Source organism: Pelecanus crispus, chromosome 3, assembly GCF_030463565.1.
Source record: "Pelecanus crispus isolate bPelCri1 chromosome 3, bPelCri1.pri, whole genome shotgun sequence".
Lineage (NCBI taxonomy): Eukaryota > Metazoa > Chordata > Aves > Pelecaniformes > Pelecanidae > Pelecanus > Pelecanus crispus.
In genome coordinates this window covers 35,101,635-35,125,349 of record NC_134645.1, presented here as the reverse complement: position 1 = coordinate 35,125,349, position 23,715 = coordinate 35,101,635, and the positions used below count along the sequence as shown (strand labels likewise).

At 38.6% G+C, this 23,715-nt stretch overlaps 1 protein-coding gene across 7 annotated transcripts in view; it reads right to left on the bottom strand.

Annotated features, from left to right (window-relative positions):
* The window catches only part of ESRRG (estrogen related receptor gamma), a 378,341-nt gene that overhangs the window by 22,283 nt on the left and 332,343 nt on the right, over nt 1-23,715 (bottom strand). For 6 of the 7 annotated variants that reach the window (XM_075707322.1, XM_075707323.1, XM_075707324.1 and 3 more), the window contains one exon: nt 23,418-23,579. In XM_075707322.1, coding sequence (XP_075563437.1) covers nt 23,418-23,579 — 162 coding nt within the window. Of the gene's footprint in view, nt 1-23,417; nt 23,603-23,715 lie in introns of all 7 variants that reach the window. The other variant, XM_075707325.1, reaches the window with a different exon arrangement.

Genomic DNA, 23,715 nt, shown 5'->3' with positions numbered 1-23,715 from the left:
GAGATCTTCAAAGAATTTCAATAGCTTCAGACATGAGAAAGTGCGTAAGAGAAAATCCTTGGTCAGTACACCCCAATACACAGCTAAGTGACCCTCCTAAGTCATGGCATGCATTTATTTAATAATGTGCAGAGCTCAACTTCTATAAATGTGACAAATGGCTAGAACAGAACACGGGGGAAAAAAGGCATGAAAATTTTACAGAACAGAAAAGGAACAGCTTTATGGCAGTGACTATTGCAAGAGTTTTAGAACCAGCTTTGACATTAAGAATTAGCAGTAAACTACAGATACGTTACTCTGACATTAGCTGCTTAACTAGTTGATCTTCTTTTTCTTGTCTTTTTTCTTCACTTTTTTTCTTTCCTTTTTTTTTTTTTTTTTTTTTAAGTACCCAGGAAGTACTTCTTAAGCATCCCTAATGCTTTCAGGACAAGACACTTCCCCATTTCTCAGCCACTAGCACCTTTTAATTTCTGAAAGAGCCACGGTTGAAAATCTTAATTAATTGTTCCATACTGCTTCAGGATCATTATGCAATGTAATAAAGGCCGTGTAATTATGAAATTTTACAGCCATTACCAAGGCTGATGGCTCGTATTTCATCCTCAGCTGGACCCAATGGCTTTTAGCCACTCAGCTCCCCTTTGATGAACTACAGACAGATCTATCAGGCCCAAACAATATCCAGGCAAGGCGGCTATAATAGCTACCTACAGATGAAGCCATAGATAAAGATAAACTATAAATCTACACACAAATGCAGGCACATTGCCTCAGGATGACAGAGGGGAGAGGATGAGACACTTGGGAAAGCTGGCGGCTTGCAGAAAGGCAACCTTCTCTCCCTGTCTCTCTTATTCAGTTTGGAATTTGTTTGGTTTCTTAAAGATGTAACACCCTCTCATACTTCTCCAGAAAAATCACATCTTTGTTAAAGACTATACATTTTTCTATGGAAGATAAGGGGTCACTTTATCCATCTATTAAATTTGACAAAGGGGATTTATATGGACAAATCAACTCATCCTCCAAATAAAGTATCCTAGTCAACAAGTTTGCAAATCATATTCTTAAAAGTGAATCCAGGTCACTTGTTTATGAGGCTGAAAAAAGCAAAACATCCCTGATTTCTAAATGCATTATCCTGAGGAGATGCACAGAGGTGAAGTTAGATGATAGGCTTTCACTGGAGGCAGCACCGGAGATGCAATTTCATGCAACATTGTCCTACATTATTTTATTTTTCAGTTTGAAAATGAAAATACTTCTCAAAATTCAGTGCACAGGAACAAGGGGATTAGATATGATCTCAGTACCTGCATCACCAGAATGTACTTTATGGAGGCGACCTCCACCAATGACCTCTTTAATTTAAGACAGAAGGCCTTCCAAGTATGTATTGTTAGTCCCCCCAGAATGAGACAAGGCTGACTAAATGATCTCTAGGTGAGAAAAAGAGATGGAGAGCTACAGCATCCTGGCCAACTCTGAAAGAGTCCAGGGAAGAGTGTGAAAACATTAGCTTGAAAACTGTAGCTATTAGTACCCTTTCCAGTAGCCAAGGTTAATTGTGAAGCTGATGTCATGCTCATGGCTGAGGCTAAAAACACCTCAGAAGACAAGAAAAGTTAAAAGAAAAACATCAACAGTACTCTCTGATTTCCAATATTAATGACAGAATGGCTCGTCCCTTTCCAAAGAAAGTATGACAGATTTAGAGGACATTCAGTGAAAGTAAAGCAGAACAACGTACCTGGGAAAATTCTTATGAAAGGAGACTCAGAAAGCCGGAATTGTTTTCCTCAAAATAGTGATGTATGAGAGAATGCAGTGAAAGTATATATAAATTAATGGCATAAGAAATAGGTCTAAAACCTTTATTCTCCTTGTCTCATAACACAGACCAAGCACCATTACAGTGAAATGCAGGAAATCCAAAATGGAAGGAAGGAGGGAAACTTCATTCACAGAGTAGCTGGACCAGGGAACTGCTTGCCAAAGGATGCCACTGAAGCCAAGAACTTAGAGGGGGAGCTGATGCTTGGCATGGACAGCCAGAATAGCTCCAGGTATAACACTCCAAATCCAAATTAAAAGGACAAGGACCTTTTTCCTCCTTATTTAGTCTAATCTCTAAGCATGACGAATTAGAAAAAGTTTTCCTGAGGCTTCTGCCTGCTATGGGGTCTATGTCTCTTCCCCAAGGCTGATCACTGCTGAAGACAGTAGAGTATATGTTGATGACCTGGCATTCAGTTCCTAGTTTCCTAAAAAGTGAAGCCTCAGAATTTGGGCTGCCTTTCTTTGAGGTGTTTGGAGCCTACTCCTACAATTAAGAGTTCAGAACAGAAGAGCTTAGAGAGATGTGCCCCAGGCAAAGAATTTCAAAATCACAGCAACTGAACTCTCATTCTGGAGCTGCTACTGTAGAAAGACAAAAATAATGGATACGGAAGAGCCACGGTGGCACCTGGTGTCCAGCCAAGGTCAACCCATCACATAAAAGCGGCCGGGTATATGTATAAGCGTGTGCTTGCATAGGCCTGTGTACACATGCATTGTATTAAGCAAACACAGGGTATTCTAAAAGCTACCAAAATGAATAAGGATCACCCGCTCATTAACTTGTATTCTTTGCTTATTAAACAGGGTTTGGGTTTTTTTTAATATAAAAAACTGGCTTGCTGAAGGACAAAATAATAATAATGTATTCACCCAGGTCAGATCAGAGAAGTATTTCCTGATACAGGGAACAGAGTCACAAAGGGTCACTTGTCCACAAAGCTGTAACTGAAGACAGGCAAGGGAATGTGTGATTCAGGTTCTTCCAGCATAATGCTGAGGATGCTTAATATATGGTCTTTTAAGGACCAGTATCTGCTGTTAACATGCTTTATTGAAACTGCACGTATGGCGGGTATTCACTGTACACGGTGTGAATTGATCTATTCCTTGCAGTGTATTGTGGAAGCATCATAAACATTCTTAATAGGGGAAAAAAAAACCAAACCCAAATTGGAAGGTTTAAGCATATACAGTACATTAGAACATCTAAAATACTAAACTATACAGACACTGATAGACTCTAATTCCTGGACAGCATTTTACATTGCCTTCTTATGCTCTGATAAGTTACCAGCAATCAGTGAAGATCTCAGCTGAAGCATGGAATATGAAAATTGAGAAGACTGGATGTAGACAAAAAAACTGGCAGATCTTTTACCTCCTCCACTTCCCATCCAGTTGACTCATATTTAGCCAAATTAGCATCAACCTCATGGGTAAGCTGTGTAGCTTTACCTCTTTTTATCCTCCCAATCACTCATATCAGTAGGATGAAAGGCAGATACAAATATACTCAGCAGGAGCATTTTTCAGCGCAAAAACTTCAAGTAAGAAGTAAAGGCAAAGGTGTTATTTCTATTTCTGTGGGAGGCAGTAATATCAGTTTGCTACATCAGTCTAATAAAAATAATGATGATAATGTAAGAAAACACATACAAAAAGAAAAAACCTACAGAAGAACTGCATGAATTTTTATTCACTTTGGTAAAATGTCCAGTCTGTCAGAGAATGCATATCAGTATTCCATAATATCATATTACCACTATGATTTTAATAAAGTACAGCAAAGAATTATGTGCTGGTTAGAAAGTTAGGCTGTTAATTTGTGGTTTACCGCAAACTGCCTTGAAACAGAACTGGCTCAGGCATAGCGAGACAAAGCTTATTCTTCCCAAATATGGACTACTGCAAAGGAAAAGGGAATCAGCATTACATATTTTGTGAGAGACTTTAATTTCAGTATTGGGTTTAAAACATTTTCTTTCTTCAAGTGATCCTTGTTTTTTTTTTAATTCATGTAATAAACAGTTACATGCAGCTTACGTGTCAGTATGAAGTGTTTTTAACAAACCTGTTTTAGACAATACGTAAAGGAGCGTTTTTGCTAAGTCTCTAAAAACCCTAACTGCAGTAAGACCATACTTGGACATAAAGAAAGGTATTAGTGTAAGTACAGACCAAAAATGGAAGGGAAATGGGGGTATAATTGTATGTTTTCTCTTTTAAGATTCACCAAATGTGGCACAAATCTGGAGCTGCTCTAATGCATGCCATGCTTTACACTGATTTTCTACACTTGGTATTCCCTAGCTGAATTGTTTCTAAAGTCTATGGTGATTTTTTTCTACAGCAAATCAGCAGTTTTTCAAGAGGTCTCTGTGCAACCCAGGAGTATGACATTTACTAATGTGTTGAGATTCAGGGATTCTCCTTTGTAGAAGCCAACACTAATAAGAAAGATATGGTTCAGTGTCCTGGGTATTCTTCCCAGTTTTATTAATTAGATGGAAAGCTTCTCCCTCTGGAATACTGCAAGGTATTTATTAACACTTCAGCCCACAAACTAGAGTAAATTTACAATAGTGTAGGTAATTGTTACATACACCGGCTCTTGTTATGAACTTGGCAGGGATAAGCAAAAAAAAAAACCCAGAGGTTTAGATTATGATATTTTTCATGATATTTTAATTGTGCTTCTTAATCTGCTAAATTAAAAACTATAGTACAATCTTATTCAGATCACTGACAAAAAAGATCATATCAATTTGCAACAAAATGTATGAATGCTCCTATCTCTTCTAATTATACAGAGAATTTAACAGCCATATTCAATATGGCCACAGAGTGACTAAGATACAAACTCTTTCTTTTACAGTTGTGCCATCTTATCCCTCAGCACCTTCACATTTTATTTCAAGTCTCCCATCTTCTAATGCACAGATACCCTTCCCTAGCTCATCTTTAATATCACCACCTTCTTCCTCTTCCTTCGTGTTCATTATGATGACCTACTCCCACTGCTATGGCTTAGCAAACTGGTGACCGAAAATGACCAGGCAGGCAGTCAATAATATCTCAGTTACTTACACGCTTTACAAAAGAAGCGTTACGTATGCTCAGAGCTAATTCACATAACCACATTTCTCTCACCATTGCTTTTAGCCTTCCCTTTCTTTGCATTCTTCTCCTGTCAGACCCTCTTACTCCTTTTGGGCACCAGTAGGTCAACTGAAAGCGTCACCAGTGATGCCCTGTCCTTAATTGGTGCACACTAATTTACCTACATGGTTTTTTTTTTTCACTATGCAGCTCTCAGTGCTCTGGAAAGCTTTGCTTTGATTATGACATGAGAGTTGGGCTTTCTCTTGCATCTCTCACCCTATGTTCTACATCTTGAAACCACAAAGTGTTGGGCTCTACCATCTGGTATTTGGACGTATTTGTCAGTAGTTTGAGAAATTACACAGAAAGCATGGTTGTGCTTTGTGTGGATAAGCCATCAGAGAAGTCTGAAACATAATTTTAATGTGCTAATACTGCTAGATCATTTTTTGTTTCTTTGGCTTTCTTCTTGTCCCATGATTTGCTTTCAAATGCCTGTTTCTTGCTGATCTTTCTTTATGGTGACCAGCCACTCACTACGGCTTTCCATATATACTTTGTCTACTCTTATTAGTGATATGAGAAGGAAGGAGGCGAGAATTTTCTCATGTGTCCTGCCAAAACATCATGTTTGCTGGGCTCTCGGGCAATGTTGGGTATCAAGGCGAAATCAGCACCAACTCAGTGATGTTTGTGCAGGAATAGCCATGAGAGATGGCTCCAAAACCTCGTTTGTAATAATTCACTGCTGCTGTGATTGGCTTTGTAATAGAGCTCCAGTTGAAACATTCTCACTATGTATTTATATTTTCATTCCTTCAGTATCAAAGTAACAATTAGATTGACAACAGATCCCACTTAGTATCCTGACTGCACAGGGCACACGTCATTTATAGTTGGCACTTGCCAAACACACCCTTGTCAAACAGCTAACTAACTTACTAAAATCAGCAGTTTTCAAGAGTGTATCATAGATGATGCCAGAGGTATAGAAGAAGCGCGAGGTGCATGTATACAGAAGAGTAAGAGAAAGACAATTTAGCATCCCAAATCTACCGCTGACTTTCTCTGTGATTCTGCTGGAGTTACTTAATTCCCCTCTGTCTCACAGTCTTTATGTGCAAGCTACAGATATATTAATTCACAGGGCTGCTGTGCTATATTATTCACTTAATGTTTGAAAACAACAACAAATACTTCAGTGAAAAAAAGGTTTACAAAGTATACACAACATTCTTGAAAAGTGTATGAAAAGGATGAAGGGATAAGCTGGCTAAAATGTTTAGAAAAGGATGGATAAGCTCTAGCCCATAGTATATAAAAGAAGTAAAGCGGTGATGCATTATGCTCACATCTTTCAGTCCTACCATGCTGTGAATTATATTTAATGTTTTAAATCTATAGCTTTCAAAGGACTCCCAGAATTGGAAGCATAAATCACGGTTTCACCATAAGGAAGTTAAATGATTTGCCCAAGGTCATATGGTAAGTCAGTGTCAGAGTCAGGAAAGGGACTTAGCCTTCAGCTTCTAGTGTTGGGCTGTCTCTATGGATTATGGCAGATCTTTATGTCTGGCTTGAACTAAAGCCCTCTGAGGCCAGTGGAAAGAGCCCTGCTCACATCAATAGGCTCTGAATCAAGCCCATGTAATGAAACAGTTTCATGTTTTCTCATACTTTGCCAGCTAGCCAATCGTCAGAAAAAGACCAGAACAGAAAGAGGAAGTTTAAATTGAGCAGTGCAAGAGTTTGAGATGGCTTCTATTAAGGTGACCATTTTTTTTTCCCAGGTATTTCTACAGATGCAGGACCATGTCCAGAGAATGAATGCATTTTGCATTTTGTTAAGATGAACACAGAGTAAAACTAGGATCTTAACCATTAGAGCTGACTTTATAACACTGAGTAAAAGGATCAAGCGCACTAGTGTTATAAAACTGTAAACAGACATTGATATTATACTGTATGTATGAAAATGCATAAAATACATCTAATTAACTCTAGGCTGTGACACAGACTGACAATTCAAACAGAAATTTCAAAGCTATCCCTCACACCTTTCGAGTAATTTTGATCTCTCAGGAAGATACATATTTAGGCCAGATTTCTATACATTTGTATGTATTTTTTTAATATTTGAAAAATGCATATTATTTACCCAATTGCCTGGAATATCTATTGGAGAGATACATATTTATTTTTAAAAGCAATCCATATATTATTTACTCAGTGGATGAGAATGACTTCAAAAAACCGTTCTGGTCCATCAAATAAATACATATTTATAAATAGTTTTTAAAATGCATATTATTTACCCAATGGACTGTAATGGCTCTGCTAGCGCCATTACATGTAAATATGTAATTAGCCACACATAATAAAAAATCCCTACAAAATTTCTCTGAAAAGTATTAAATTTCCATGTGTCAACGTACAATACCTTTTCTATTGTTATTATTTTGGTTTTAAACAGCAAAGGTGATTATGCTAATAACTAAGGCTTTGCCATATTTTAAAATCCCACTAGCTCTGCAATTATACAGAACATAAAGTTGAAACCCACATTTCTTTCTTTTAAAATTAATATTTTATAATTCTCATCTTGCAGTTGGTGCACCTGGCCTGAATCTTTCTGCCAGCCCCACAGACATCAACCAGACTCTGCATAAAGCACAGCTCCATTCGCAGCAGCAGCACTAACTGAGCACTCGTGTTAGCGAGGGACCGAGAGCACGTGCTACAATTTTGTGTAGTTCTCACACAAGCTTCTCCACACTGCTAGCCAACGCACCTGCAACACTGCTGGACCATCTTGGTGAAGGCCTGCCAATCTTGTACACTGCCAAACCTTACTTGTTTATTTATTTATTTATTTATTTTCACAGGGGCTATTTTCTACAGAGCGCTAAAGATCCTCAAAAATCCCTTCTTCTTGTGGAAGTCAAGGCAGGATTTGAGACATGTAACTGCAGGGACAAAAACCCAGTCCTGTATGAGTTCATCTTTGAAAGGCTGCAACTTAACAGAAGCAGCCATCCCAAGCGTTTGGGATTTTGCGAAGGAGAATTGCTAGGCTTTGCCTGCGAAAATAGATACACACTTGCAAACAGGAGTGAATAGCAGCATTTGTAGTAGCGCACGTATGTGCTGGAATAAGTGTCATACATTAAGATGTAAATTTTATTCTTTGACCTGAATACCAGGTGATTAATTCTGATAGCATAGTGATCAATTGGTACAGATGCTGCACCTGAGTAATGTTTGTTTCTGTACACATTCATAACAGAGGTGCATCACTAACACAGGTGTCACTTGCATAGATGTGCAACATCTCTGATTTCCTGAAAACACTGACATTGGTAGTTAGGCTTTATGTAGTTCTGCCAATTTTTTCAATTAGACCCATTATTGATTTGATGAAAAAGAAAATTAAACGTACCATGGTAGTATGTAAATTGGTTAGACAGAACATAAGGTTCTGGTACTGAGCTTCTTAGGCACACGGCCTCTGCGTGCAGCTTTTACTCACCAAAGTCTCTGGAGATTACGGAAACAGGGGAGACTTTTGCGACAGAGTCAGGCAACATTTGTCTAGCAACTGAGGTAAGAAACATCCAGGAATGTGTTACTGTAAAGAGACCTTTGGAAAAAAGTGCCAGGAAGCTCAAACTTTGTTAAGACAACAGAGCTGAAGTTGCTTAGTCGCTTCATTTTAAATCTGGAATAAACCTCGTTTTCACGACGCTGCTACAGATTTACACTAGTTTGAAGATAAAAATAGGTAAAAACAGGTAATAACGTCTTTTGTTTCAAAATAGCAAGAAGAAATATTTGTTAGTTGATGGTACATTTTAAGTTGTCTAAATCTCTTGCACGTGGAATCAACACTGTGTGAAGCTCGCAAGTATTTCTTTGCAATTTTCCCCTCACCAAAGAACAAGAGTTTTGATGCCAAGAACGAATAACATGCAATGACCGTCCAGGAGTTTACATGTTCATGTTTGCAAAAAACACTCTCCCACCCTTTGCTCCTTAAACAGGAGCTCAACACGACGGCGAACCCAAAGCAAGTAGGTGTGCTCACAAGCAAGCCTCTTCCCTAATTTCCATTTAATTAATTTACCAAATCAAATCAAACTGCTACTGTGAAAATTAGTTTCTCATGGAGGAGGCTAAAGGTTCTCTCCAAAAGTCACCCCAAAGCACCCGAGGTTCAGCTTCTTGAAGCGGGTGAGCTGAAACAAACATAACCGACAGGATGCTGCAACAGCAGGTCCACCCAGGGCACGCGGCTCATGGCAACAAGTTTCTTAAGGTCAAACAGAGTAAGCCCGCTGTCTGGCTTTGGGGCGCTGGAAACCTACATAAGTCAGCACAAGCCCACAAAATCCTCTTTTCTTATTTCCGTGTAGCCACTTGTGGCATAGCAGAGAGACAGTATTTTGCACTCTCTCTCTCATGTCACTCAGCACTGTAAGAAGGCCCAGTAATATAATTTCCAACAGGCCCAAACTCTTGTTGAAATTAGCGGTCTGCCTGCAGGTCTGTACTTTTAGGGTCTCTACCCTACGCTAGTAAAAGTCTAAAATATCTGGGTAAAAGCTATGCTGTTTAAGACAAGATTGTGCCACTAGTGCTGCCAGGATATAAGCTTATGTGTTCTTCTCTCTTGAAAAGCATGTAAATTGTTGTATACAAATAGAGTCATTAATGGAAAGCAAGACACTGAGAATCAGACAATAGACATATCAATTAATCCCTGGGATGCACGAGGCAATCAATTTTCCCAAATCCCAAATCAATTTTTAAAAAAAGGATAAAGAAAAACAATTTGAATTTCCACTCCTTTAAAAAGATGGGGATGGGAGGAGGAGAGAGAGGGAAGCTGATCTGCCAATCCTTCTCACTGTCTGTCTTCACTATGTTCCGAAATTACTAAATGTGAGCTAACTTGCAAAAATTGTGAAAAACACATTCTGTGTCAGTAGAAAAACTGAAGTTTCAGATTAAAATGTCTAAAAAGAAAAGAAGAGAAAGAAAGAAGAAGGTAGCAAGTATTAGGAAACTTTTGGATTTCAGTCTTATACATGCACAAGGTGCCTGCACTGGGAAAAGGGGTAATGTTTCTCTTTCTGTGCCTTTTTGTGCACTGATGGAAGTGATGTCCTACAGCATTTGAAGTCATTTATTGAAGTTTGGTGGTGGTAGTAGGAATGTTGTTAAGGGAAGTAAAAAAAGCAATGTCCATTTGAAGCTTGTCTGTGAACTTTGCATGAACCGCCAGGAATAATGTAGTGTGATGACAAGCCAGTTATACCTTCCACTAAATTTGCTGTCTGGAATGAACTGAAATAGTGTTTGGTTTGTGTAATTACGTCCATCTATCTTTATATTCCAGCGGCATATCGCAAATTGAAAATACTAAAAATTGACTGTTGGTTCTGATATTTAATGATTGCCAAAGACAAGATGATGATTTATTGGTTACTTACCGATGTGACACATTTGCATCTTATTAGACGGAGATTACTATTCCTTAAAATGCGGACGAGGCCTGATCATGTCTGATGGATTGATTTGATTTGCAAATGTAATCAAACTAATAAGAGGGAAAAAATGAGCAATAATGCCTTGTTTTTCAACTGGCAATCACTCCCCTGCCAACAACGCTGATATCCCTGACTAAGCAGCCTTCACACAGTCTTCCTGTCTCCTCAAATAAACAAAGGGATGCAAAGAGCTTGATAAGAGGATAACGAGCCAAGTATGGATGTAACATGGAGCCTGTACCTCAGCACTGTACAGATGTATCAATGGGAGTACCAGGATAGGACTTACTGTGCCTTCAATTCTTAAAAAGCACTGAGCAAAAAGCTAAAGAGCAAAACTCAGTGATAAAAAAGCCTTTACGGAGTGAGGGGAAAAAACACTTCGTAAGAAAAGTGGTTTTAATTTAGGGAACCCCAGGAGAACGTTCCTCACCAGTACAAAAGTTACAGAATAAACACCTGGAATTCTTCCACCTGATGGGAAGTTAACTGGGGAGTGTATTTTGGACCATATGACGTGAGCAATTGGAATCACTTGTCTGTAGCTACAGTATCAGAGACTGTATTTCCAGAGGATGTGTGTTTTAAAAGAATGGTGTTTTAAAATCCTCGCAAATACTAAATGCAGGCTTTCTGTAGATTTTTATCTGCACCATATTGACAACATAAACAGTTAAATAATATATTTCCCAATAAACATTCTATCATTCCGGCCAGATGCTGATGTTTCCATAAGGGCTGAAATATAGTTCTAGATAAGAGCAGACTCTTATTCTGCTTACAGTAAATGACCCTAATTCTCCACAGTAGGATTCTATTCCTTGTTAATAATAATTAAAAAAAAAAGCTTTGTGCAAGAAATTGCACCAAGTCCCCCTCCCCCATTTAAACAAAAGTGGTTAAGTCAAGCAGAAGGCAAATAATAAAGCTCTGAGGTCCACACAGGTTTCAGATTGTGACCTGCATATTTAGGGACTGACCCAAAGCACAGTGAAATCAAGGCAAGTCTTTCTATTGGCCTAAATGGATCTTCATATAGAGCTTTACTAAAGAGGGAGGCCAAGTGCGAATGTTGACAGCTGAGGAAGTGATCCTACAAATATTTGGGAACACAGAGAACTCTGCACAAGGGAAGCGTCTGTGTAAATAATGTGATTGTACTACTTAAATATTTTCCACACTGATTGCTAATTTGCTTCACTAAGGGATATTCGATAATGTAAAAAAAAAAAAAAAACCAAAAACCACCTAAACTTGCTTTAGGGAACAGCTATTATGAACTGTCAGGTTAAAACCAAAGTTGAATATATAGCTCCAATTACCATGCTCAAAGACCTCAAAATATTTTCATAATTTAAAGTTTTACAGCTCATGTAATTTATACTTATTTTAACAGTGGAAAAGCATCCCGGTCAAATTCCAATTAAATAATTACATTTTGCCTACCTAAAATTCTCACTGCATTTTTAATTGGATAGGACACACTTCACTGCTTCTCCTAAATTGTTTAGTGTTGCCATTCAGTATATAAATAGCTACTGCTTTCTACCACGGAGACAGTACACTTGTCCGCGTAGCTGTCGATGGCAAAGTCTAGTTCACCTGTGAGACCCACAGCAGCCTGTGCCCCTATGTCCCCCTGTTATAAGCTCTTTTTAGGTGTATTTTTCTCCTCCAAGCAGGTTCTCCGAAAGATTGTATGTTTGTCGTTGATGCTGGCTGGTTACTGTTATGAGTATGCAAATATTCCCTGTCAACACCCGCTTCTCTTGACTTTATCCCCTGAAATGCCCACCTAAGCCTCTTGTCAGACAGTGCCCTCTGTGGGTCTATGACAGTGCTGGAATTACGCCGCACAGCGCGCGCACCGCTGGTCCCCAGCTCTGCCTGCGTTCCTCGCCTAGTGCCCTTCCGAAGCACCCTGTTTCCCGGTGGCCTGCTGATTACAGAAACCATGGCGTGGTTCACACGTGAGGATTACACTACACAGTAAGTTACTCATCATCGTTGAAGTGCTAGGCGCAATCCTGCAATCGCTGTGAACTCCAAATTTGTGTTGAATGTATCAGGCAAAGCGTTCAGCCCAAGTCATTAATGGTGTCTGGAAAATACTCAGTAACTTGAAACGCAAAGAAACTCTTCAAAACAGACTCCTACCAATTCACTGACTGAAGATCATCTGGAATTCACAATGCATATTGCATGTTAAATCTGCAGCTGAAGATTCACCGACACTAAGCAACGTGCTCCTGAATCTACGCAATGGTTAACTTCATCTCTGGGAGAATTCCAAGTAGTAAAAAGTGAGGAACAGAACAGAGTGGAGTGCCTTTCTACAAGAGACCGACAGGGGGAAGGACTCAAAATTCTTCTCACTGCAAGTGCAATTAATTAATGAAAGACATGAGGGTCATGGTAACTTCCACACGCTACCGGATATAGCTTGAATCATAGCAAGTTTGGAGTCTAATGCCTGTTCATTAAGGCAGGCACGATGCTATAGCATAGTTATAAGAAAATCTCTGGCTAGAAACACACCCTGCAGCCTGCTAATGTCATGATATATTTATGCCAGTATGTGCAGCTGCTTCTTTGAACAAACATATGAGCAGCAGCCATTAGATGCTAAACTGTTCACCCCGATCTCTCCAACAGCTAGATGCACGCAAACTGCAGATTTGCCCCTGCCTCTTCTCCACCCTCATCACAACCCTTTGCCATAGCATTTCTCATGTGTAACACAGGACCTGGCAAGTTAGCTGACCCTACTTTTCAAGTGCCATTTACATTGAACTTGGAGCCTTCTGTGTCTGTAGATGAATCTCATTTCAATATTTGATTTCACCTCAACTGTTAATGCAGCTGATTGAAACTGATGGTGCACAACATGGCAGACGAAAACATTTTGGGGAGAAGGTTCAGAGCTATACTGTGAACTTTCCACTCATCTATAATACGTGCCTCAGGAGTTTGGGGTGGAAAATCCCTTGGGCAGACCAACATACTGTCAGAGAACTTTCTCTTTACAGAACATGTTTTCAAATGAAAGGAAGGTTCTATGTTTTTTTCTCTCATGGAGAATTACCCAAATATTCCTGCCTGCTACGCAGTATTAAAACTTGGAGACAATGAATTAAAATAACATGGAAAGCTGACTTAAAAGTTACAGCCAAGTAAGTGTTCCTTCTAAGTAATTAAATAGAGGAGCGTTCAGTATCTGCATTTTTTCAATTCTGCGTCTCCTGTGTTTCTTGGGATTCTTTCTCCACATGTAGATGTGTATATAAATGTGCGTGCATAAATTGAGCACTGCACAATAAAAACGCTTACTAGCAGTGAAGACACGAGTTCATAAAGCTCTTGTATGATCCAGCTGATGCAGAAGGCGATTACTGCAGACTCATTTTTAAAAACTGCTGATTCTGTTATCAGATTGGATCGAGCCTTGCCATTACAACCCAGGTGCTCCCTTGCTATCCCTATATTATATATAACCAGACCCAGGTCACCATGTGCTCTGCCAGAAACGTGCTGACTGGCTAAGGGGGCCTTGCAATTCAGGTAATTAATCCTATTCTAATGTAGGTTAAGCAGGTGTGAAGCCAAACTCATCCAGAGAGAAAGTAGAAGCATCCTTAGAATTATAGTATTTAACTGGTCTCAGCTGACTTTAGGAAACTAGACCATTCTGTGCTGCTGACCCAGTCATACAAGTGGAGACCTGTCTGCTCTAAATCCAGTCTGAGCAATCTGCTCTTCTTTCCCCTCCCTCCTCCCATCCTGGATTTACAGTATCAACACACATGACTAAAAAGCTGCTCTTTTCTTCTCTACCCAGAACAATGTAAATATATTTTTGTTGGAGGCTAAGTTAGATGAGTAAGTCACCTGTTTAGTTTAAAATGGACCAAATAGTTACCATAAGAGGGCTATGTTGCTCTAATTTCACTTCTGCCTTCCCAGCATGTGCTACGACCCTTTCACAGGCCAATTTAAATGACATGTAACATTCATTATCTTATTTCCAACAAAGCCTTCAGGAATTTTAAAAATGACAAAAAAAATCTCTTTGTTTGGATGTTCTTTAAATTCCGAATCTGGCTGAAAAAGGCCTTATTCTTCTAGAGGAAAGGAGTCCCATAAACACAGAAGTGATAGTGAACATAAATGATAGGCTCAATTCTGCAGCATCTGTGTCTCCTGCAAATTTCTCACCTAAGGAATAATGTCAAGATTTGTTCCACCTTTCTTACTGTGTTTCTGAGCAAGGCATCTTCCTGCCTTGTGGCCACGCATTACTTACAAGAAGCTGGCCACCCTTGAGGTATCAATTGTACAGTTAGGGAAAGTTTGGGAAAGGATGCCCCCTGAAAGATTATTTCAGACGTTTAAATTGTTTCATACAGTATCCTTCTAACTGGCAGTCTTTTAATATGGTTGGCAGTTGAATTAAATTATAGGGGGTGGAGGTGGAATGACTTTAAAGAGGTAACACGCCCAAAAATCTGATGTGCCCCGCTATCTCCTGCATGACAGTCCAGATGCTGTCCCACTTGCAAAAGGCCATTATTGCTGAAGTCTCAGATTCAGCTTGCTTACAAAAAAAAAAAAAAAAAAACAAAGACTACAGTAAAATTAAAAAGGTTAAGATACATTTAGACTTCCTACCCTCTGGTAATAAGATTAATTCCTTGTTGGCTCAGAAAAAGGAAAACTGTTACTGAGCCATCTGCAATTTACACAGACCTAATCTAGTAAACCCGTTTGTCACACAAGAAGCGGGTACAAAGGTGAGTATTGTTGTCCTCTAAGTGGAAATACTTGCTTAAAGCTCAATTCCGCACATTGCTGCAGAGACTTTGAGGTGGCAAGTACACACAGGGGACAAAGCAGACTCTCAGCTCCCACTGACATACTGACTACTGATGTGGGTTTATCCCTTTGGGGCCAGATCCTTAAACATCAGAGGCTGGCACAGCACATTTGACTTGTATACCCATGACAACTGATCCTACCGAAGGCTCTTGGTCCGTCTCTATAGATTAACTGGATAAACTACCATGCCTATTTTCTTCTACAAATTCTTGTTGTAATGCCTGATCGCTCAATAAAACCAAACCATTTCCTATGTTTTTATTTTGCATCTTCTTACCCCACCAATCCCCAGCCAAAAAAAAACCCCAGATGTGCTAATGGAATGGATTAATATTATTTTCATTTTTTTCTCTCCTTTACTCTATTCAGGATCACCTCTGAAAACCTTTAAATATGCAACAGTGTATTTTTGGCCTCATGGTACTTCAGTAATACAATGCTTCCAAGTAAGGAAGCAGGCTGTGTGAATCAGGCTACAAGTCACCTAGGATAACACAACACTCTTGATTTTGCTAGAAGAGTAACAGGGAATGGCTGCTACACCTTTTTATACTCTTGCATTTAGGAATCAAATAATAGCCATTTTTGTTTACAGAAAGAAAATGAAAAGCACTGGCATTCATTACTGTTGATTTGCTCTCTTTTTATTAATCATTTCTTATTTTTAAAAGGCCACAGGAGTGAACAACATAAGGCAATGGTAGGAAGATATTTACCAATTTAGCACCTCATTATAAAACTACTCAGAAACCTCTTTGTCTCTCGTTTAACATAATAATTATTAGTGGCAACAAAAGTGGATACCACACTTGCACCATGATTAGCAAGTGATGAATTTGGGTTGAATATATTGCGTTTTGCTAAGTAAACCTTATTATATCCCAAATCCTCAGTCTAAAAAACATCTAATTTTAAGAAAATAATTTCCACTCCTGTTTAAATGCGTGTTTCCAAATTAACCAGTGATATTCTATAGAAAACTGCCTCTTTTATGCTTGAAGTCTCCAGCTGCCACACAATTTATATCTCTTTCCTCCCCTCTTTGTTTTTCAGCCATTTTCCCTGAATGTCAAAGTCAATTTAGTGCATTTCACTTTGCTGAATAAATCAGAGGCGAAATCCTTGCTAAAAGTGAAAATTTGATTTGCTAAAAGGAGCTTAGGGCAACTATTAATCAATATATCCAGAGTGTCAAAGCTAAGGCCATGATAGACATGCATTCATTTGGAGATTGGTTGAGGCAGATAAAGGGGGACACTGGGAAAAAAAAAAAAAAAATGTGCAACAGCCAGACAGTGTACTGTGTTATGTTGGGGGCACGAGTGGGGCGGGGGGGGAAGAGAGGAAAAAAAAAAAACAAACCAGACACTTAGAAGGAAGAACTGAGTACTTGTATATGAATAAAATGTCAACTTAATAGAGACATAAAGTCACTGTTTAATTCTAATCTTGAGAGAAGAAGATTTTAATTAAGGATTTTAAAAAAAACCATAAGAATTAAAACATAAGAATTGAGCCAAGTTATTTTGTTACCTGTTAATTCCATTTTTTGATTTTGTTTTGCTTTTGGTGATGATTATTAAACAAGCTTTTTTAACAAATAGATAGGGATTTTAAAGTCAAAACTAGCAAGAGTTCCAGATGCTTTTCTAAGAGTCTTACTGCACATTTATTTTATATTCATGAATAACTTGCAGGTGATGAGATGTTCATATGCCTGGGATTATATTCTTTCCCCCGCCCCGGTTAATTTAATGCTAGTAAAAAAAAATTCCAGAAGTGACTATCCTGGCAACTAAAATGCTCTTTTTACCCCAGGACATCTATGTCTAGTGGTACAGAAACCTCTTCACCTCTCCACTGCTGTCTGTCTCAGTTCTGAACTGGAACCAGTCTTTTCTGATTAGCAGACACACTAAGAGTGTGTACAGCTGTAGTTGCACACAGACCCTACTCTTTTGTACAGAAATCAGCTCAAATTTTGCCACTGACTTCAGTAACAGATCCATCAAGAATAGCCTGCCATTGTATCTCAGGTGGATATACGGAATAATTTTAAAACAAACAAGTGGACCTTTTGGTAACTACCTTTTACCACACTGCAGATTCCTGTTTTGTTTTGAAAATGCTAAGAAACTGTTAACATGTTTATTCATACATTTTGCTGGAAATCCCACCTCCTCCCTGCCTTGCAAAAACATTTACACCTTCTCTGTGATACTATTTTCAAAAAATGAGAAAAAATAAAAAATGCCACCATTCCTAGCACTTCAAATGATGTTAAAAATATTGATGCAAGCAGTGCGATAGATGAACCACTGGCATTTTAGGCACACTGCTGTTCCATTCTGCTCAGAGTAGCTTGAATCAACATGGTGATCTGCACACTGGCAGTGTCGGGTGGCCCATCCATGCTAACATTCAAAAATAAAACCGACCGTCAATTGCTGGTTTCCCATATTGTACAATTTAGTGACAGAGGTCAAGAAAGTCAGCAGTTTTTGAGACACCTTTTGGCTGAAATCTCTACCCGTAAGTCCCAGGGAATGGTCTGCCTCAGATCACGTGTCATACAAGTTGTGAGTTCAAGAACATTTCCATCATAGGAGAGCATGTCTCATTTCCATCATTAGTGCACGTTTGTAGGAGCAGTTAAAAGAAGAGCAGATAGTGGGTTTTTGATTAAAAAAAGGCAAAGAGAACTTGGCAAAGTGTCCAAGATAGCACATTGATAAAGGGCAGGATGTCCTGATTCCCCAGGAGACTCAAGTTATCATCACTACAAACGTCTTAGCACGGAACAGCTCATACTCCATTCCATGTTACGTGAGCAGTAAACACCGCATTTACATGTCCACCTGTCTGTGGAGTGACAGGCACCCTGTGACAGGGGGCTCTGAGATAGCTGCAGGAGTCCTCACATTGTCTGAAACAGTCCTGAATTCAGCTAGCAGCACAAGGGACTAGAGAAGGCCTCAACCTTAGCAGAAACAACAAATTTTACAGCAGCAAGCAGCATGGTACAGACATACAGGAAGACATCTATTCCCCTCACAGAGCTGAGATTCTGTATTAGCTGCCCCAATAACAATCCAGAGAAGGATTTGGGCATAAACAGGATGCTGGCTATAGCTATAACATATGTGTATACACCAGGTAGTTCCAAAATATGATTTCAGTCTGTCTTCAAAGTCCTACTGACGTGAATACCACCATGAAGTAACATTCAGCATTTCTTCCCTGCCATTTAAACATGTGCTGTATGTCCACTAAGATATAGATTCATAACTATGTGCATGAGAACAGGTACATATATACCTAATTCATATCTGCATGAATGTACCATATATGCATGCTCTCATGCCTTCCTGAACATTAGCTTTCCGAAGTTGATTACGGTCAACTTTTTCTCTATACTTTTACCTACATGGGGTGGTATTTCTGAAACAGATGATGAGAAAAGGGCATTTTAGAAATGACAACTCTGCAGCAAATCATGTTCTTGTTCAGTATTAGAATGTTAAACTATACCCCTGAGAGCTGCTTTGGAAAGGAAAGCTTAAATATTGCCCTCCACAAAGAGCATGCCGGAACAATAATGTTTCATAAAACATTAACACTAAAATATTCAAAACATCATTGGATTTGCTCCATCAAAATCATGCCCTCTTTTTTTTAATACTAGCACCAGTGGCAGTATCAATTTCTAAATATTCCCTTTCTTGAACACTGTTACTGCTAGCAAAACAGGGACAGAGTTGAAGACAAGCAGGCTTATTTTACTAAATAATGGAACTAGTTATTTTTGATGTATTAGTCTGATTTACTGTTTCCAAACAAATTTTTCATTTTAAGTGCAAAAAGTTGATTTCTACGGTCTGGTTGATGTTTTTTCATGCATGCAAATTTTTTAGAGAACATTTTGTCTTTAGCTTCCTGTTATGCACATTTTTAAGAGCTTAATGTTTCCTGCCTCCACTTAATACGAAAGAACATGGCACATTTTTGCTGAATGTCAATGAGATAGTTACATTACAGAAATCGTGCCTAAACAACTCTGATACTGTGACTAGGCATCAGCAGAATTCCAGCCCATACTGGAAAAGAATTTAATTAATATAATGCAACCAATATAAAATGGAACCTCCCCAAAATGCAATGCAAAGGGTAGGAAACTCAACCACCAGTAAATATTGAATTAAGCACGGCTCTCTTATTAAAAAGATAAATAAAACAAAACAAAGTAAAATAGAAAAGTCTTGCAGAGGCTTCATAAATATATGTACAATTTATTTACGTCAGTTAATAAGGGTTTTGTCTCATCAGGCAGGAGATGAAGCAGTATCGGCCTCTCCCCAAGCACCTTCAGTATTTTACTAACAAAGTTACAGTACATCGGAATATTTTAATCTGACACAAAGAACAACAATAGATCTGACTGCTGGGCTGATAATCTTCTTATCACACCCTGTGAAACCTAGCTCTAATATTTGACTGAGCCTCCATTACTCGGCAACACATTCTAAAAAGGCCAACAATGGAGAGAGAATGAAGTGGAGTGTGGAAGTACCTCCATATCTACATAAAAGAGATTAGAGGCGACAGCGTTCCATTTTACAGCTCAATCATATTGTGTTAGCATGCGCTTATCCGAGCGCGGATGAAATTGAAAGAGAAATAAAAAAGAGTCAGGCAGATAGGAACCAGAAAAGCGAGGCATGAGCAATTTCCAAGGATATAAAAGGATGCTAATGGCGGGGCCCTGTCATTCTTAAAAAGGGCTATTAGGGCACCATCATCTGTTCTTGTGCCCTTACGCTCCTCTAACTAAAGTCAAGCATTTCCTAATGCCATTGTGATCTTTCTCTTCTTCAGATAAGACATGGTCATGTTTCATAACAACACACTTTCCATTTATTTGATTTATAAATGCAAGGAGACTAATTCTATTTACTGATAAAGGCTTTCCATATATATTTTTCTTTCAATATTTCCTTTTGTAGATGGCACAGACTTTTTGTTCAATAAAAGCAACTATTGAAATGTTTCCAATAGCACAAAAATACTAATGATTTTATGAAAGCATTTGAATTTTGTGTATTTTTAAAACATTTTTAAGTCCATGACTGCAATGGGAAACAGTTGGCCAGGGCAGAATGCATATTGCATTGTTACCTTTTTATAGGTAATCTCATTAAAAGACTTTCTGTTAGAATAGCAAAAACATTCTTTTGGTTTCTTCCACAAAGACAAATTTTACTTTGAATTACAATGCTTTACAGCCAAGATCTTTATTAGTTATTAAGCACCTGATATATAAGGGCCTTTAATTATACTGAACCTTAAGAAATCACTATAGTAAAGTAAGATTTGCCGATTGCTGCTTTGCTGTGCTAGGCACAAATTCACTACTGGTATAATTAATCGATTCCAACAGATTTACACCAAGGATTTACTTAGTCCGTTAAGCTACAGCGAACTTTTGCGCAATTTGCACTCTTTTTCTAACTCATCCTTTTTCCAAACTCATCCTTTTTCCAATTCTGTTATGTTTCTGCCTACAGTAACATTTGTTAGCTTAGAAAACAGCCAGCTAGCACCAATCCAGGCTCTTCTACAAGTTGTTTGGTGCCAGACATTAGCTGAGCATAGGCAGTCCCAAGTTCAGCAGTACTCTATCATTTAAAACTAAGCTGCAAAAGCTCATCACATTTGCCCTTTAGTATGTCAAGCCCTTCTCCATTTTGATTTTTGTGATCAAATGCCAAACAACAAGCACAGATTTTATCACTGCCCTCTATTACTAGAAGGCTTATAAAAAGATTGTCTTTTTTTCCTTTTCTTTCTCTTCTCACTCCTAAACAGAGTCAGGTGAGTAAACTTAGCTAGCGTGGCTTTACCACGGCAGGTGTGTTTTTCAGTTTACCTTGTAATAAAAGGCTGCCTCATGGCAGAAACGTTCCTCAACTGGTTCAGATCGCAGACTTCACATTTTCAAGGCCGGTTTACAGCATCCAATACCTTTCCCACGCTAACCAAAGCCATCATTTTAAAGACAGCTCAGTCTCATCCCTCTGCTCTTCCTACCCCTCCAGCCACATCAAAACTACACAACACATTCACAGATCAAACTGACGAAAGTTCCCCTGCAACTACTATGGAGCATGGCTGACTTCCTTGAGAGCTACTCTATTTTGGTTCAGGGTATCTAGGTATCTTTCAAAGATGAAACTCAAACTCACTTATTTAACTCATTTTGACTTAATTTGGGGTGCTTTATTAGCAACCAGTGTAAGACAAAGTGGGTAGTATAATATAGAGTGATGTTTAAATTAGTTTACAATTTGCTTGGGCTCATCTAGAACTGCTCTGAACAAAGCCATTCAGAAATGTCAGCTGTGTTCCTAACCACTGTAACAAATTGTTGCCTGAACGCTGCACACCTAATGACTTCAAATTAGCTTCACTGCGATATTGCCTGACAGTTCGTTACGACTGTTAGCAACATAGCTGGCGTATCATGACCAATAAATTGGTTTCAGTGTGGGCTGGGAAAGGGACTTCCATCAATTTGATTAAAGAAATTACTGTAGCATTCAAAGCATAAAGACAAACTAGTTTAAGGAGACAGAAATAAGTTAACTGTACCAGAAAAACATTGCTTGTGATACAAAAGCTTGTTTATACACCATTTGTGGCACAGAGAATGACTAAATTTCAACTGTGTCGCATACTGACTATTTCAGAGTCTGTATGTTGTTGTTGCTCATCTAAAGTAAAATAATGTTCCATAAATGTACGAAGTATTTTATTATTATTCTTTGTTAGTGTTTTTATTTATCAAGGATGACCCAGAAGCACCTACCAGAAGAACGGAGAGGACTTGTGCTGGTTAGCACAAGGGAAAAAAACCCAGAAAGACTATTTCTTTCTATTTCTTTGTGATTTCTTTTGATACTAGAAATAAAATATATTTAACTTTGATAAACAACTGACTGGATTATTTATTCTATTATTAAGGCATCCCAAAATCACATCCAAAATCAGGATGTTATATGGCTCAGAGGAATTAAAGGTTATCCATTCTTATGTTCAATAAGGCTCCACTATCAAAATTAGAAAACTAATGAGCTGATGAAAACACACCAACACGCTCACTCATCTGCTGGACTAGAAAAATACCTGAAGAAACAAGAAAAAAAGCCAATCTTTTTTGTGTGACTTTACCATTTCTGAAAGGTGACAGACTGAAAACCCTGGAGACTCTCTATAAGCTTGTCTGCTAGCCCACAGAGCAAGCACAAATACCTCAGCAATGGGGGGAAATAAAATATACCTGAAATGTTACCTGAAGAAATTGCTCACCTTCTGAGAAACTGCTTTTGATGACCCTCACTTTTCTTGCTAACAAGAGCGTCAGTCAGCTTTTATAATATCAACACATTTACCTGATGTAGACCACAGTCCACTTCATGCAGACCAAGAAACGACTAAGCTATAAGAAAAGACCTTTCGGTACAATTCAGTTCTTTCTACTGAACTGCTGGTACAATTCAGCTCTCACACTAGTTCATTCAATGAAGAGAACAATTCCTCTGTGCCATGCCAAAATATAACTGAATTTTTGCACCTCCTGTGGTCAGTATAAGATAGTGCTGCCTTTATGGAATAGAGGAATTAGACTTACATTCAACTACTGCTGAATCAGACGAGTACAGAGGAGAGCACTTACACTACCCTTCATACCAGGCTAATGCTCTGGATAGCAAGGCAAGTTTATCTTAATAAAGGTAATACATGAAAAAAATTGATTCACTGAGTAGCACGTAAAACTTATTAACATAGTAGCACTCATAGTAACAATAATACTATTTCCAAGGTAAGATATATTATCATCTAACCTATGTCCCGTGTGAATAATCTGGAGTCTTAAGAAAACTTTATGCGTTGTAGTGAGAGAACAAATCATATTTTTTACCAGAACAGAATAACGCATGCGATGATTTCTCTATGTCATCTACTTGCAATAAATACTGTATGTACCTGGAATATGCTTAGCCCATCCAATGATCACCACCAGTTCTCTGTCTGCCAGGTCACAAAGAGTGGTAAGCGCTTTGATGTCACTGTCTGGAACAGTGGGGTCAGGCATAGCGTAGATCTTCTCTGGTTCAGCCACCAGCAAATGGGAGACAATCTTGTTATCTGTAAAAATGGTCCAGAACAGCACAAGATCACCAGTAGCATCATTCTACTTTTCAAACAGATGGCTCATATTTCAAAGTGCACAGGAATTTGTCTTAAGATACTGGACCTAATTAGACCTTATTGTAACTTCACT